This window comes from Mixophyes fleayi, chromosome 4 (assembly GCF_038048845.1).
Source record: "Mixophyes fleayi isolate aMixFle1 chromosome 4, aMixFle1.hap1, whole genome shotgun sequence".
Classification (NCBI taxonomy): domain Eukaryota; kingdom Metazoa; phylum Chordata; class Amphibia; order Anura; family Limnodynastidae; genus Mixophyes; species Mixophyes fleayi.
The window spans coordinates 74,680,949-74,698,117 of record NC_134405.1 but is presented as its reverse complement, the minus strand read 5'-3'; the positions used below and the strand labels follow the sequence as shown (position 1 = coordinate 74,698,117).

Genomic DNA, 17,169 nt, shown 5'->3' with positions numbered 1-17,169 from the left:
GTTTTTGGGGTGTCCTCCCTAATTGTGCATTAATATTTCTGGCTGTCAAAAGTCATATCTGTCAGCAGTATCTACTCAATAAATGTTAGCACTCCTCAGTGTTTTTGGGGTGTCCTCTCTAATTGTGCATTAATATTTCTGGCTGTCAAAAGTCATATCTGTCAGCAGTATCTACTCAATAATTTTTAGCACTCCTCAGTGTTTTTGGGGTGTCCTCCCTAATTGTGCATTAATATTTCTGGCTGTCAAAAGTCATATCTGTCAGCAGTATCTACTCAATAATTTTTAGCACTCCTCAGTGTTTTTGGGGTGTCCTCCCTAATTGTGCATTAATATTTCTGGCTGTCAAAAGTCATATCTGTCAGCAGTATCTACTCAATAATTTGTTGCACACCTCAGTGTTTTTGGGGTGTCCCCCATAATTGTGCATTAATATTTCTGGCTGTCAAAAGTCATATCTGTCAGCAGTATCTACTCAATAATTTTTAGCACTCCCCAGTGGTTTGCGCTCAGAATGGATTCAAAGCAGTCCACATATGATCTAAATGAGCAACCAGGTTCTGTCACCAGTCCTGATGTTAGTGTTCCCAGTACGTCATCTGGCCAAGGCGATGTCAAACAACAGAGTGTTTTCAAATTAGTGCAAAAAACAAAAACCAAAAAAAAATTTACTGTATTGAAGCGAAAAAGAAGTGTAACTGAGCAAAAGTTAAGTGACGATAAAAAAAAAATTGCAAGCATGCCATTCTACACACGCAGTGGCAAAGAGAGAATGAGGCCTTCACCTTTGGCTATTAATGGCAGATTCCAAAAAGTTACCCAGCCTACAATTGGTGCACAACTACTGTTACGCGTCAAAGCCGAGCTGCAAGATAACAGTGAGGCATTACAGGAGAATATTTGCTCTGATTCACAAATGACAACAATCCCTGTGGAGAGTCCATCCAACAGTGGGATGTCTAATCATGAGCATTCTGCTGATGTGTGCCTTAATAGCCCGAGTGTAGCCGCTGATACCCAAATTGAGGATGCCACTTTGGAATTAGAAGAGGATGAGGGGGAGATTTGTGTAGGCGACGAGGGCGCTAATGATAATGATAATGATTATGATGCAGACAGATACCAAATTGCCTTTCTCAATTTCTATTTATATTCTAGATTATATAACGGCTGAATAGGTTTCTATTTTACTCCTAGTGGAGAGAGGATCTGATGCAGACAGATACCAAACTGCCTTTGTCCATTTCAATTTATATTGTACAGTATATAACGGCTAAATTTATTTGTATTTTATACAAGTGGAGGGGGGCCTAGAGAGACAGAAACCAAACTGGCTTTCTCCATGTCAATTAATATTGTACAGTCTATAATGGCTGAATTTTTTGGTATTTTATACAAGTGGAGGGGGGCCTTGAGAGACAGAAACTAAACTGGCTTTTTCCATTTCTTTACATATTTAACTATAAGTGTAGGGTGTAATATACATTCAAAGACGATGGCTGCATTGCCAATATCCATAGATGGAGAGGAAGACAATCTGTTTTGTGTATAGAATAAATGAAGGCCTACCAACGAAGAATTAAACTGTTTTTTTGGATGATTTATTACCTCAACAATTAGATTACTTGTCTCTAAAACAGTTGGAGCACTAAATTGGGTTAATTTAGGCCCAAAAACATGAATTTTCCCAAAAAATAGCAAAACAAAACCAAACAAAACCAAAACCAAAACCAAAACACGCAATGGCGGTTTTGCAAAACCAAAACCAAAACCAAAACACGACGGTAATCCAGATCCAAAACCGAATCCAAAACCAAAACACGGGGGTCAGTGACCATCTCTAGATTTAATACAGGCTACATCAGCAATACCTATCACCTGTGTGTTATTCTCTGTGGCCTGATAAATTGTAATGCCTGTATTTGCTTTGCATTATGTACAACTGACAAATGTTGCATCCCATTACTTTATTTTGTAAAGCAAATAGGTTAAATGCTGATGAGGATGTATCAGCACTACTTTTCCTTTCTTTTCTTCATTACCAATGGCACAAGCATTGCTTCTTTTCATGTACAATGTTCTTAGTGACGTGGGGTTGTCTGAGCCTTTTATTGCCAGTGCCAAATTTAGACTCACCACTTGGTGGTATATTTTCATCCTCACCTGGCCACCTGTGAGCATAGGGTGAGAGAAAATGTTCACCCTCACCATCCCATCGTGTTGTTAATGTATCACCCTCACCTTAAACTGCAGGAAATAGTCAAACACTCTTAATTGTAATTTCAGATGTACTTTGCTATCGCTGTGAAAACCTGACATATTTTCCTCTACAGTCCACAAGTGTGTGACTGTATAATGACAGCTCTGTGTCCTGATTTCATAAAGGTGGTGATAGAGATTCACAGCTTTCATTATTCTCTGAACTGTCAACATGAGTTAGACAGCCATAAAGTCATGTGTTTGACTCATATCTACAAAACCTACACTTTATTGTATTGCAATTCACTGCCTGCCAAATTGAATAGCTATATAGGTAATGATAATAGATTGGAATGTATTTAAGTACTCAAAGAGATAAGGGATGATTTGAAGATATGGGCAATTTATTCAATGAAAGCCAACCTAACACAAATCTATTGTATTCCAATAGTTTGCGAGTCACTATATGACTAAATAAGTAGGATGTAAATGTATTATGTGTTCAAAGACCAAATGTGAAGATGAAGATTAGTATAGTCTGAAGTCACATCACATCACAAGTCACCATCACACACACTTTGCCCTAGAGCACACCGGGAAGAATGACTGCCAGAGGGGCTGTAATCTCCTTGTATAAGGCTATACACATGTGCCATTTGTTTCCTTCTTGCCAACTGGCTCTTTTATGCTCCAGGCACTGGTAATGGCCTGATCTTAGTGAGCTTAAATTATTTTGCAACTATCAGAAGAATCTGGATCAATTCATGAATTGTTTCACAACTCACTGAAATTTGATCATATTTTAGAATCAGCCAAATCGATTCACCTACCTCTAGTGAAAGAAGCAGTGAACACAATAATCAAACGTTTCAATTTAAAACAAGAACACACTGAATTTGATGAACGTTGCAGACTTAATTACAATAAAAGAAAACGACATGTCATAAAGGCTTAGCTGTAGGAGAAGCTAAGAATCTATTCAGAATACTACTTTGCCAGGTACTTTTCTATAACAAAATTACAAACTCATAACAAGATGACTCAGAAAATACTATTTAAAATATGCTGTATTTTTTTAGAGGAATACATGTACAGAGTGTTATAGTAAGAAAACTCAAAAAATAAAGTTCAAGGATAATAATAGGTGTATAAAAGAAGCGGATTGCTAAAATATTGAGAGTCTAGTTTCTTAGTGCTAGATTTACTAAACTGCGGGTTTGGAAAAGTGGAGATGTTGCCTATAGCAACCAATCAGATTCTAGCTATCGTTTATTTAGTACATTCCACAAAATGACAGCTAGAATCTGATTGGTTGCTATAGGCAACATCTCCACTTTTTCAAACCCGCAGTTTAGTAAATATACCCCTTAGTTTCTTGATATCATTGTTTAAATTATCGGTTATTTCCCTTTTTGATCTTCAATATGCAAAAAACCATCTACCTTTTTGAACTAGCTGAGATCGCTGTTAATAGTAATGATGGTGACTTTATAACATTAGCAACTAGAATTATATTAATACAGCCTCGTTTTCTAAAGGTGTCCCTGAAAGGCAGCTGCAATAGAGACATTGCAGAGCGGAGAATGATGATCTTTATTGTGCTTTGAATATACCGGAAAAGCAATCTATTTGTTGTATGTGTAATGGATTTTAGTTATTTGACTATTCTTCTTTAGAGTACATATTAATCACTGAAGAATAATTGTGACTCAAGGCCTTTCAGTCTGAAGCAAATATATTACTTACATAGAAATAACATTACTATGATACAAAGTTGCTAGCGTCAGTATCTGCATTAATTATTTACAGCATTGTGGTCTGTTTCACCAATGTGCATATAGGTGACAGATTTACATATCTACCAAACTGAAATAACACAAGGCACATAGTACACCATTGCTGCAGACACTGGACAGTCAGGGTTTTAGTACATACAACTCACCAGGGCACTGTACTGTGCAGCTGACTTTCTGCATGGATGACCCTACACAGAAGGTCCCGCCGTTTAGAGGTGTTGGATTGGTGCAGGTCCTGGAACGTTTCTGCACCCCGCGACCACAGTTCACGCTACATGCTGACCACTCTAACCAGGAAGACCACCCTCCGTTCACTGGGAATGACAAAAGAAATGAATATTTCCCATCCAGTTCATCAATCCCACTAGCACATCATTAAATGTGTAATTGTCGCCTACACGCACCGGAGGTAGCCGCTATGTAGGCGGAATCAAAGTTCAAGAGAATGCAGCCTATGGATTCATTGAAAACCAATGACATCACTGATGCCTTAAGTACATCAATGATGTCACAGGTTAGTACAAAAGTCAACCAGCTGCATTCTCATAGAGATGGTCACTGTGTGTAGGCAAAATGTGCCTGTTTATAGATATACAATGAAAGGTTCTATTCACAATGCTCTCTAAGAACTAAAAGTGGTGAATGAACTTAAAAGATAAAAGCCTATTATGCTATTATGCTTTACTAGTCCAGACCATGAATTTGTAACCACATCAGGTTGTAAAAAGGTTTTTTTTCCAAAGCTATGTTCTGCAGAAATATCCTCTTTTTGTGGCTTTTACACCTCAAGGAGTTATTCAGATTCTCTAACTTCCCAATTTCCTTGACAGCTCTATTCCACGCGAGTATCCTGACATTTCTGTTACAAGAAACACATATTTCAACTACAATCAATAGTTCCAGCCAGTGAACTTCTCATTCAGTCCTTCATGGCTGTGAGCTTTCAGCATACCGAGTGCTGACTGACAGTGGTGACCTGGCGGGAATACCGAGGTCATCAGCTCAATACTCTTCACATACTGCAGCAGACCCTATAAACCAACTCTCTGAATTATTATATATGTCTAAATAACCTGTCTAGCTTTATTCCTATAGTGTAAATAAATTCCTAGTGTGAGCTCTATTGACTCATCTCCTTGTGTTTGTACTCTATAATCATTGCCCATATTATACTGTGATGTATGTTAGCTGCAGTCTTTGTGGAGAACTCAAATGGGAATTCAGAGAATTCTATTGTCCAGATTTGCTTGTTTTCATTACTTTATATACAATAATGGATCTATTGTACAGTTTTATCTGCTGTAAGGACCAGAGTTGACCTATTGTTATATTCAAGGGTAACAAAGAAATAAACAAATCTGACAATAGAATTCTGTAAAGATAGGCAAGTCCTTAAGGTCCACCCACCACCACCTACACATCATAGACACAGTTACTTTTTGGGCTCAACCCTACCTGAACCCTATGCATTGCAATCTTGTATGTTTTAGAATCTTTATTTGTTACACTTATGAGCGTAACAATATTGGGTGTGGCTGCCACTGTGCATGGAGATGAAAAGGCCCGCTAATGTCAGGTCAACCTACTTTCAGAGGAACCCCCCCATGCTCTGCATTCAAAAGAGAAGAGCAGAGCGTCGCATGCACTGGACCACGCATGCTCAGATGGGGCCAGGGAGGAGACAATGGCCCCTACCCAAATTTTGCTATGGACCCGGCGATACAATGTTCTGCACCTGGTTACACTGTACCTATTGTATACACTGTGAAAGCAGCCATTGTTGGGCTGAGCTGATATTCACAAGAATTAAATATATCAATTCATTAGTAACCAGTGACATCACTAAAGCTGGGTACACACTACAGAATTTTACGCCAACTTTTTACCGATCGATTTTACATGCGATCGATGGTCCGATCGCTCGGTCTATGGACTGCATTCACATTAGCCTTGTTTTAGACGATAAAGGGAAGAGCAGACGTCCCTTTAGCGACTTTTTACAGCCATGTTGCCGTGAGCAATGATTGCAATTTTGTCGTGGATCGGTCGGAAATTTATACACACTACACAACGGAAACGAGATTGGAACGAAAATATTTAACGGTACGACCAACCAAATGAGGCGACAATCGTCCATTTTGGCAGACTTTCACTACACACACTGACCCGACGTTTGAACGAGCGGTCGTATGTCAGCTGGTTGAGCCGATTATTGGACAAAAATCCTGTAGTGTGTACCCAGCTTTAGCCATGATTCTTGTGTGTAGGTAGCAGCAAAAACTGAATGGTAGCAGACATCTTATTTTGAAGCCAGCATTGTGTTCTATAAAAGTCCCCTCAGCACAAAGGTTCACACATGTTACTATCCCTTCCTGACTCCACACTTCCAATTTTATATGTGGACGACCTTTGTAGCTTAATTGTTTTTAAAAAAATTAAGAAAATTCTCTCTTAATTCATTGCATAAGACTTATATTGTATATGCATGAGATAAAAATCAATGGAGTGATGTTTGTCCCATGTCAGTCTGTTAGAGTTACCTATAATTTACTTAACAAATATAAATGTACAGTAACCCATAGCAACCAGACATTAGCTTTCACTGTCTAACTTGAACTAGATCAGTCAAAGCTAATAACTAATTGATTGCTATGGGTTACTATGCATTTATGGCGTCATTACGTCACCCAGATTGTGTTTCGGAATATTCCACAGTTGGTACATCATAGAGTTAATGGTGTTACAACGAATCTTGTTACATCCTGTGCAGTCGGATTCCTCTAGGCAAACCATATAAGACAATACCTGATAATACAAGGTAAAAAGAGTGAACTTCAGGGTAACAGAATCATTAACTCAATTCTTGTGTAACTTCTGTTATATGTACCCCGGGGTATTGGTTACAGGTATCTGTAATAACCTGCAGCCAAAAAAAGGAAAAATAATTTAAGTTGCAAAAATAATTATTCATACTACAAATAAGTTGCTGCAGGAAATGTGCTGCCAGGTATTATTGAATTTCACATCGTCTCACGAATTTACCTTCCTGTTTTAAATGTGAAAGGTAAGATGGAAATGTTGAAACTGGCGTCTGATGGAAAATAAGCCTAGTGTGGGGATGATTGACAGCTTCCCTTTAAATATAAGTCAATCAGAGATGTGACTGTGAGGAATGACGCACAGGTGATGCAGACACCCCAGTATTGCTCTGCTTGCTGCTGGTACATAGAGTGACGCAGACACACCGGGTCTGCTCTGCACGTTGCTGGCACACACTGGCACGATGCAGATACAGCTGGGATGTAGCTGCAGTAAGGTGAGAGGGCGGTGCGCATGATTGCCACATGTCCCTCGAGGCTTCGCACAGTGTAAATAATATTGATCATATGGAATTGTGGTTCATGTATTTTTGGATTTCTCCACCACATGCTGGTTTCTATTACAAGAAAGCATCATGCATTACATTCTGGTAATTGTAGTAATTAATAGAATAACAGTATCTTACTATTTGTTCCATGGCTAATTCCCTACCTGTAAGTCACAGCAGTTCATTGACAGCAGTGCCTGCATTAAAGGGGCAGTATCAAGAACACTTGACCAAATACATCTGAAAACCCATGTCTTTACTAGAGCTTACCCTGCGCCTACCTTTACTACACACACTGGTACACCCTCACTACTGTCCCAATCTACACTCTGAGCCACTCTCGCTCCTCTTGTTTCAGCTGTGCCCTCTTCCACCTAGAGTGTAAGCTCTTTCCTCCCTACCCTTTGTTTTCATGTCTGTGCTTCTTTTGTCTATCTTATGTGTCCCCATTAATGAGTAGGGGAACCTGAAAGAACCACTTTTGGTAGTGTAAGTGCCGACTGATAGTGGTGACTGACACGGCATAGTCTTAAAAAGTACAATTATGCGTGCCGCTAGCTAGAACATGTGTATGCAAGTCAGATAGACTATAAAAATACATTTATTTAATGTAATAAAAATGTTTTGCTTTAAATCCATGTTTATATTAATGATTATACTGTTAATATTTGTTCATTTATTTTATAATAGAATATTTTTTTGTATGTGTTCTGATGTGATCTTATATTGCATATACGCTTGTGCAAGTACAGCAGTCTGTACTGCTTGTCTACATAAGGAAAGTACTATTTAGGCAAAGCCTACTTACACCCAGATTCATACTGGGCATCTTGAGATCCTGGCTGGGCATCCTGACTAAGCATCATACTGGGCATCTTGAGATCCTGGCTGGGCATCCTGACTGGGCATCATACTTGGCATCTTGAGATCCTGGCTGGGCATCCTGACTGGGCATCATACTGGGCATCTTGAGATCCTGGCTGGGCATCCTGACTGGGCATCATACTTGGCATCTTGAGATCCTGGCTGGGCATCCTGACTGGGCATCATACTGGGCATCTTGAGATCCTGGCTGGGCATCCTGACTGGGCATCATACTTGGCATCTTGAGATCCTGGCTGGGCATCCTGACTAAGCATCATACTGGGCATCTTGAGATCCTGGCTGGGCATCCTGACTGGGCATCATACTTGGCATCTTGAGATCCTGGCTGGGCATCCTGACTGGGCATCATACTGGGCATCTTGAGATCCTGGCTGGGCATCCTGACTAAGCATCATACTGGGCATCTTGAGATCCTGGCTGGGCATCCTGACTGGGCATCATACTTGGCATCTTGAGATCCTGGCTGGGCATCCTGACTAAGCATCATACTGGGCATCTTGAGATCCTGGCTGGGCATCCTGACTGGGCATCATACTTGGCATCTTGAGATCCTGGCTGGGCATCCTGACTGAGCATCATACTGGGCATCTTGAGATCCTGGCTGGGCATCCTGACTAAGCATCATACTGGGCATCTTGAGATCCTGGCTGGGCATCCTGACTGGGCATCATACTTGGCATCTTGAGATCCTGGCTGGGCATCCTGACTGGGCATCATACTGGGCATCTTGAGATCCTGGCTGGGCATCCTGACTGGGCATCATACTTGGCATCTTGAGATCCTGGCTGGGCATCCTGACTAAGCATCATACTGGGCATCTTGAGATCCTGGCTGGGCATCCTGACTGGGCATCATACTTGGCATCTTGAGATCCTGGCTGGGCATCCTGACTGGGCATCATACTGGGCATCTTGAGATCCTGGCTGGGCATCCTGACTAAGCATCATACTGGGCATCTTGAGATCCTGGCTGGGCATCCTGACTGGGCATCATACTGGGCATCTTGAGATCCTGGCTGGGCATCCTGACTGGGCATCATACTAGGCATCTTGAGATCCTGGCTGGGCATCCTGACTGGGCATCATACTAGGCATCTTGAGATCCTGGCTGGGCATCATACTAGGCTTCTTGAGATCCTCTTCTGTTTGAATACAGTCGGTCAACTTTTTTGTTCTTTTTTAAAACTCAAATTTTGTGCCAGCGGCATCCGAATTTGAATCAGGTCCTGCATGTCATTGCTTTGTATCGCCGTATATATATATATATATATATATATATATATATATATATATATATATACCAGTCAAAAAATAATCAAATGTTTATAAAAATCTATCACTGATTCTCTGCTTTAAACAAATATCTAATTTATCAACACAAGAATAACCTGTGTTTACAAAATGTATCACAACAAAAGTATATAGAGTACTACACTGTACACCATAATAAAGCACTAAGTAACAGCTACAAATATTGGCAACTGAAATGTTATATAGCTAATGAGCTCACCATAGACAACGACTGTGGCCGATGTGCTCCGCCTTTTAGCAACAATATTAGACGCCATACATGTGTAGTTCCCAGAGTCAGATAGTCGAGCGTGTCTTATGATGAGGTTGTGATCAGCTCTGGTGTCGATATTTTCATCCTGTAGGGCGTCGATTGGTTCTTCATTTTTAAGCCACTCAACCTGAAACGAAAAGTCATAGATGTAAAAATCAATGAGTAATCAATAGTACAGATCAAGTCGACTTCACTTAATTGACAAATTAGCATTCAACAAAGGATCACACTGTAAAAAAATCCATTTTCAACGTAGCAGGTCTAGGATACTTTCACAATGAACAATGTACCATACGGGAAAGAATTGATTTTTTAAACAAATGGGCACAATCCAAAGAACTAAAATATACTTTTTGCATTTGGCAAATACCCCTAAATATAATAACTTGTCTCCTCCTTATAAAACCATTAAAACAATTAAATATCTGTCTAGCTTACAAGAAAGAAGAAACGCGTTTCACAGAATAACTACTATGACAGAAGGTCTGTTGATTCGGTCTCCTCCCTTTCATTTGCATAGAATAGCACTGATATTAGTGTTGAGCAGAGGAGAGAGGGGAGGCAGATAAAAAACTAAAACAAACTAGTAACTACCCTAGTTACTAACCACTAACCAGTACAGTTAGCATTTTTTGTAAGAGTTGGCTTGCATGATACAATTTATGATTTTACTGGTATCCAGTTTAGAAGAAAAAAAATCAATCTTATAAATGAAGGTATCATTTACCGTACATATGACTGGTCAACACTGGTCAGTGTTTGTTCATGTCAATTGATTGTGTATATACTGATCTATAGCCCATTTTTTGAGACTAAATAGATGATGTCCATTTTTTATACCTATCATCAATGTTAACAATTCTTATATCACATTGATCTAGTTTCAACATCATGTACTGCATCTTTATAGTATGAGGTTTTTAAGGGCTAGGAATAGTATGCCTGACTATATTCAGAATTGTCCAATCACAATCACTTGGAATCAATAAAAAAGTCTAGGGAAAGTTATTCTCTAGTGTAATTTTCTTGTCCAGCTCCGCCATTCAGCCAATCACGTTAACATTTCTTACTCTGATTACTATTATTTACAAAGACCACTGTTTATTAATTTTAGAACACATCCTTTGTGTTTTTGTTACAGTCAGGGGTGAGAGAAAACCCATTACTCCATGTGGGCAGTGCAATCTGTCGAATTGACACTCTTGAAGGCAGCGAATTCATGAAGTGGAACCATAGCTGACAGCTCTGCTTCCCAGGACATTATATTGCAGCTGTAGGCCTCATTGCACAGGCCTTTGTAGTGGTCAGGTTGCTGATTGCAAAGGGCCAAATCATTACAATTAAAATAGCTTTGGAAGAAACCTTATCCAAGGACAGGTATCCAAAGACTGGTGTCTGCCTAAGTTATTTTAATTGTAATGATTTGACCCATCGTAAGCAGTGACTTAACAATTACAAAGGGCTGTGCATGGCCTGATTTATCATACATCTTCCAGACTTATCAATATGAAAACATCAATATGAACATAATAATGTTATTTATTTTAGACATAATAGTTACAGTGCATACTTCAAAAATGTAAAGTGTACAGATGCAGACACTGTAATGCCAAAAGGAATTCAGCTTCGCCTGAACTATATTACACTAAGTACACCCAATGCCATTATTTTCCTAAATCATTATTAAGGATCAGCTTAGATCGCACTTTGGAATAAAACTGGCTACATTCATATGTTTAGTCAAATAGTTATTTGATTGAAGAAGATCACACAGTCATTCATTATGAAGTATCACACCATTAAATAATGGCGTGAAAGCAGCAGCAATATTTCAGTGTCTGGAGAGTGCTTAGAATGTTGTGGTGAAAAGGTATAGCTGGCGCCAACAAGTGGCGATGCAGGACAATTTACACTCCTTCATTGCAAGTTCTTGGGATCTGTGTCTTGTAGACAGTTGCATAATTATGGTGGGTGCAGGAGGAGTCCAGCAAGGTACAGGAGGAAAACATTCTTCAAAGGAAGGGAAGTATTAGACCATCATCATCATCATCACCATTTATTTATATAGCGCCACTAATTCCGCAGCGCTGTACAGAGACCTCTCTCACATTAGTCCCTGCCCCTTTGGGGCTTACAGTCTAAATTCCTAAACACACACACATTACATTTTTTACATTATAAATATTACTCTTCAATAAATATCAACTTACAGATCTCACACTGTAAGGAACAGTAAGTAACTGCAACTAGGAGGCAGAATAGTATTATTTTTTGTGTGGCCAACATTTTAAAATAGGTACATTTCCAGGGACAACAAATCCAGAGACAAATCTAAAACTTGGGGCTGTCTCTGGAAATTAGGAACATATTTAGTACTCAAATTATATCTAATAACTATACCATGTCCTAGGTAGTGTTGTATGAAAACATGAGATTTGCTTGAAAAATAATAAATACAAATGCAAAAGAGGATAAACCTTTAAGACACTCTGCACCTCATTTATAAAGCACTCTGTATAATTCTCTGGGTTTGCGCAGTGTACATAGACGTTTGCCCCAGAGCACATCTAGCTGCACGCCCTTCTCTCCTCTCTTAGGAGAGGCCTCCAGAAAGTAGATCACCTTGATTTGCCGAGAGGAGGAAAATCAGCAGAGGTACAGTGCAAAATTGTACATGTCACATCAAAGCTTCAAACTCCGACCTCTTCAGAACCACCCCTTGCATTAAAAACATTTTTTTCTCCTTAGTTTATCATCAGTTTTGGCTTAATGTAAGCAAGAGAGTGAGGGGACACTCAAGCTGCCTTTATTACTTTATTACTTTTATGTGTTTTAAGCTTTTTTTCTTATAGTTGGCCTAAACATGCATTTCACTGATAAAAGGTGCAAAATACATCTCGTTAAAAGTATAGGGTGGGACCCGATTCCTGCCAGCTCAGATCTACTGCGAAATTCAGTTGCTTTAGTAGAGTGAACTTGGCTTTCCCTTCTTCAAAGCACAGAATACCCCTCCACACCTTTATCTCATTTCAATATTCACTTTTTGTGCTCCTCCACTTAACTAGGTGCTCCATCCAGTGTGCCTACTCTATAAATAGAATTAAACACCTTTGCTCCAGCCAACTCCTTCTATAAGCCTGTGCAAACTTTTCGTTCTCCCCTAACTCAATGCTCGCTGATCGTATAGCCGCACCCAGAAACAGACTCTGGCACTAGTCATCATATTCATTTGGGCCTCTTTACACCCTGTATTTCTCAAAGAAAGCAAAGCAAAAAAACGGGTTCATTAATCTGCCCCCCTACCCCCCCACTGGGCCCTATGCGGGGGCCTGATTCGCCTAACGGATGATCTGGCTATGACCACACCAGCGCAAATCAAGTTTTATGAAAGATCTCCAATGCACTGACCTATAAGTGAGCAATTTACACAACAGGGGTGCCCAGATCTGTAGTTGTCTGCTACTAAATATCTGTTTCTGTTCCACCACACATTACATATGAGAATAACCACATGTAATAAATACATTGATGTTAATTGGACGTTTCAGTTTAACCCATTCATGTGCTATATACTCAGCATCTAGGCAGGTTGGTAGTGCTTTATCTGAACACAGAGAGCCATTTACATATATGCAAAACTGCAGCTGTACTGTAGATTGTCTACATAAATTAAAACTGTGCATTAATGCTCTTGCTATTCTGTGATACACAGTTACAGATACCATTAAAAAGAAATAAAAAAAAATCCTCTTTCATTCTTTATCACAGCAAAATAAAAGGAAAACAAAAGAAGTCGACACTAATAAGGGCTCTTACTTCTTGCCGTTTTATATGGGCACACGTATACAAGACTTCTCCCGTGCTGCTCCCCACTTATGGAATTTCCTAACACACTTAATCAGACATTGCCCTAAAATCTTTAGATGCTCTTTGAAAGCTCATCTCTTGTTTAGAGGTGAACTTATCCCCAATAACACTATTCAAACTAATACACCCTCACAGGTGTCCCAATCTCCACTGTGAGCCACTCTCGCTCCTCTTGTTTTAGCTGTGCCCTCTACCATTAGAATGTAAGCTCTCTAATGAGCAGGGTCCTTCATACCCTTTGTTTTCATGTCTGCATTTATTGTGTCTACCTTGTATGTTCCTGTTTTATGTATGTACTGTTTACCCCACTGTACCGCGCTGCGGATCACTGTGGTGCCTTACAAATCTACAATAATAATAATTATATTTTTACTTTAATTCTACTTTATTTCTACCCAATATAATACAGAAATATACATGTGCAGGAGCTCTGTAGACAATTTGGAACAGTTTGCTATGTTATTGAGTCACTTTGCACTGCGCCCAGGGGAGGGCTAGCACATTTTAGTCCGGGGGGGCAAGACTCGACTTAGCAGCCTTTTAGGAACATTTTAAAGGAAATAATATGCAGGTGGCCCAGTGACTCAGCCATGGTAGCCCACTATGGAATCAGCCTGCCCCTGACCGCGCCTTAGTTCTGCATCCTGAGCTAAGGCGCAGCATTAAAAATCCATATTGCAGTTCTCTTGATGAAAGTCACATGAACTGGCTGTGGAGATGTTATCACATGCCGTAGTCTCACACAACGGTCATTCTTTCCATATATAACTATCTACAGGAGACATGTTTGCAACTAGACGATAACTGTGCAGTACAGAAATGGGTTTGGTAGTTTTGTATTTTGGGGCTGTTGTCTTTTTTCTTTTCTTAGCAGTAAAGAATATACAGGAGATTGATACAGAACTCTGTTGATTTATGATACTCATAATGCTTGCATTGCCATGTGATTTATCTGAAATAAGTTCTAACCTCTATTATAGAATTGGTAGAACATTTATATTCCTTGTAAGGCTTTCCCACACAGAGCTGAATTAAGACCTCATAAGGACCTAGACCAGATACTGGTATGGGGCACTCCCCAACCCTGCAAAAATGCCTTTTATAGACAAACCAGAACTCTGCATGTCACAGAAGTAACTGGATTTGTCAGTCATCATTGAAAGCTGAAGTGCTAGACATACTGCTGAATAAAGAGACAACATAGCTGTAGAAGGCATGCAGATTAAGTTGATGGCATGTTTGCCTAATCTGCTGGAACTTACAGGAGGCGGACAAATTCTGGGGAGTCCTCCCGGACTAACGGAAGAGTAGACATCCTCCGCGGCCATTGTGGAAACGAGGCTTAATGATGCGACTTCATGACATCAAGCCCCGTACCCCGCTATACAATGCCACAAATTTACGCATTTCATAGCAGGGGGCAGGGCCATGGTGATGCAATGGCGGCACTACAACAACTCCTGCACTTCTCACATGATCCCGGAGGGGAGGTTTTAAAATAGGGTTCATGGCAAATAACCAATCCTTAATTATACATCTGTACTTGGGCTAGACAGAAGCCCTTCTGAAAATAAAGAAAGTGTGAGCATTGTACAGGGGCTAATGTCTCACAGAATACAATGTAGTATAATATAAAGTCATATATATTGTGTATACAGCATCTTTCCAGGTTGTAGGTTGCTCATATTCTCTTACGCCAATCAAAGTATAAAAAAATGATAAAATATTGACCCTTGCAGCACTGAAAAATGAAACAGCTTTCATACTTGGCAAGAAATGGATTAGTCATCTCTCTCCCTGTCTCATTTAAAAGCTTTGTAACTTCCCTATAATGTTTGATTTGTGACAACTTAATATTAGCTTAATATTCTGCAGGCATAAAGCTAATGTTCCACGTTTCATTCTGTCGCATAGAGATAAAGAGCAAAGACTTAGAAATTAATGGGATGTGTATAAAGGAAGGGGTCAACTAGCAGGCAGGACCAGACATTAACGCCATCATTGCTGAGAACAACCAATGTCATCTCTGTCGCAGCAGCTGTATGGAAAGACCTCATTATCATTTCTCTATTTGTTGTATGTAGTAGTGTCAATGGCCAGATTAAACAATAAAACAATACTGGACAGCTATGGACTGTAAATGCAGTGCAGACTGGAAACATTTTGAATCACTGCGTAATGTGGGCATGAAAGAAGGGACACGGGCAATGATCAATATGAAGATGAAAGAGTTGAAATCTTATCTCCACTCTGAGGAGCTATATTAATCTATAATTTACTCCTAATGAAACCAGATTTCCGGGCTGCTGCACTGTAAGGTGACAACAGACAGTAATGCTGCTGTGACTGACATAGCGAGCATTGGAACTGCTGCCTGTTTCCTAATCATTGATCCCTATGTCACTGTACCTCTCCTATTTGCACATCACCACTTTCCCCAACAGTTCTTATAGTCAAAGGAAAGCCCCAATTTCCTGTAGTCAAGATCCGAAAATAGGTGTGGCATTATGAGAAAAGGGTGTGGCCTGAGTGGTTCCGGGCATGGTTCGGGTGATGTTGTCAATGACTGAGCATTCAGATACATGGAAAGACCAGGGGGTATATTTAATAAGCTTCAGGCTTGAAGAAGTGGAGATGTTGCCTATAGCAACCAATCAGATTCTAGCTATCATTTATTCAGTACATTCTACACAATGACAGCTAGAATCTGATTGGTTGCTATAGGCAACATCTCAATTTTTTTAAACCTGCAGTTTAGTAAATATACCCCCAGATGTACCTAACAAACTAGCCACTCATTATATACCTATATAAACAGATTAATACTTGGTGCCTTTGATATGTCTGTGGGCCATTGGTACCTACCTATACTTGTTTGTAATTATTATTATTATTAATAATAATAATAATAATAATAATAATAATAATAAGAATAATAATAATAATATTAATATTAATATAAAACAGGGAATGGAAATGTGACACAGCTTGGTCACTAGCATAAGTTTAGTTACGCATATAAAAACTACCATTTGTACCTCACAATGTTACACCAATACATACTTCTTCCTTCTCTTACTAGATAAACCACAGCCTGTTCATTTTTCTCCCCCTCCGAGTCTAGCTTGAGTGTGTCTGCCTCCAGATGATTGTGACCTGGCATTTTACAGGTTAATCTTTCTATTACCCCAGATGGAAAATGCCACCTAATGTTTTTCCAAACAGAAGGAACTCATCACACTATAAATAAATGGATCTGCCACCTTACAGCATCGAGCTGCTCAACAGAACAACTTCTAACCTTCCTCAACCTCCTCCCCCACCCTCTCTTTATTTTCAACTGCTTCTTCAAATGAGGTTGGTTTTATTAGCATTAAATTAACTTCAGAAGCTCTTTTATGCAATAATTAGATTTTTTTTTTTCCCTCTCTTTTCCAGTCGGGTTTGGCTCTTTCCAATTTCTCCCCTTATCTTTATGAGCCTGGTGCTCAT

The 17,169-nt window shown here is 39.6% G+C and overlaps 1 protein-coding gene across 2 annotated transcripts in view; it reads right to left on the bottom strand.

The window, feature by feature from the left end:
• Positions 1 to 17,169, bottom strand: part of UNC5D (unc-5 netrin receptor D) — a 397,571-nt gene that overhangs the window by 119,260 nt on the left and 261,142 nt on the right. For both annotated transcript variants that reach the window (XM_075207473.1, XM_075207472.1), the window contains exons 5-6: positions 9,757 to 9,937; positions 4,142 to 4,309 (exon numbers count right to left, since the gene is read on the bottom strand). In XM_075207473.1, coding sequence (XP_075063574.1) covers positions 4,142 to 4,309; positions 9,757 to 9,937 — 349 coding nt within the window. The remainder of the gene's footprint in view (positions 1 to 4,141; positions 4,310 to 9,756; positions 9,938 to 17,169) is intronic.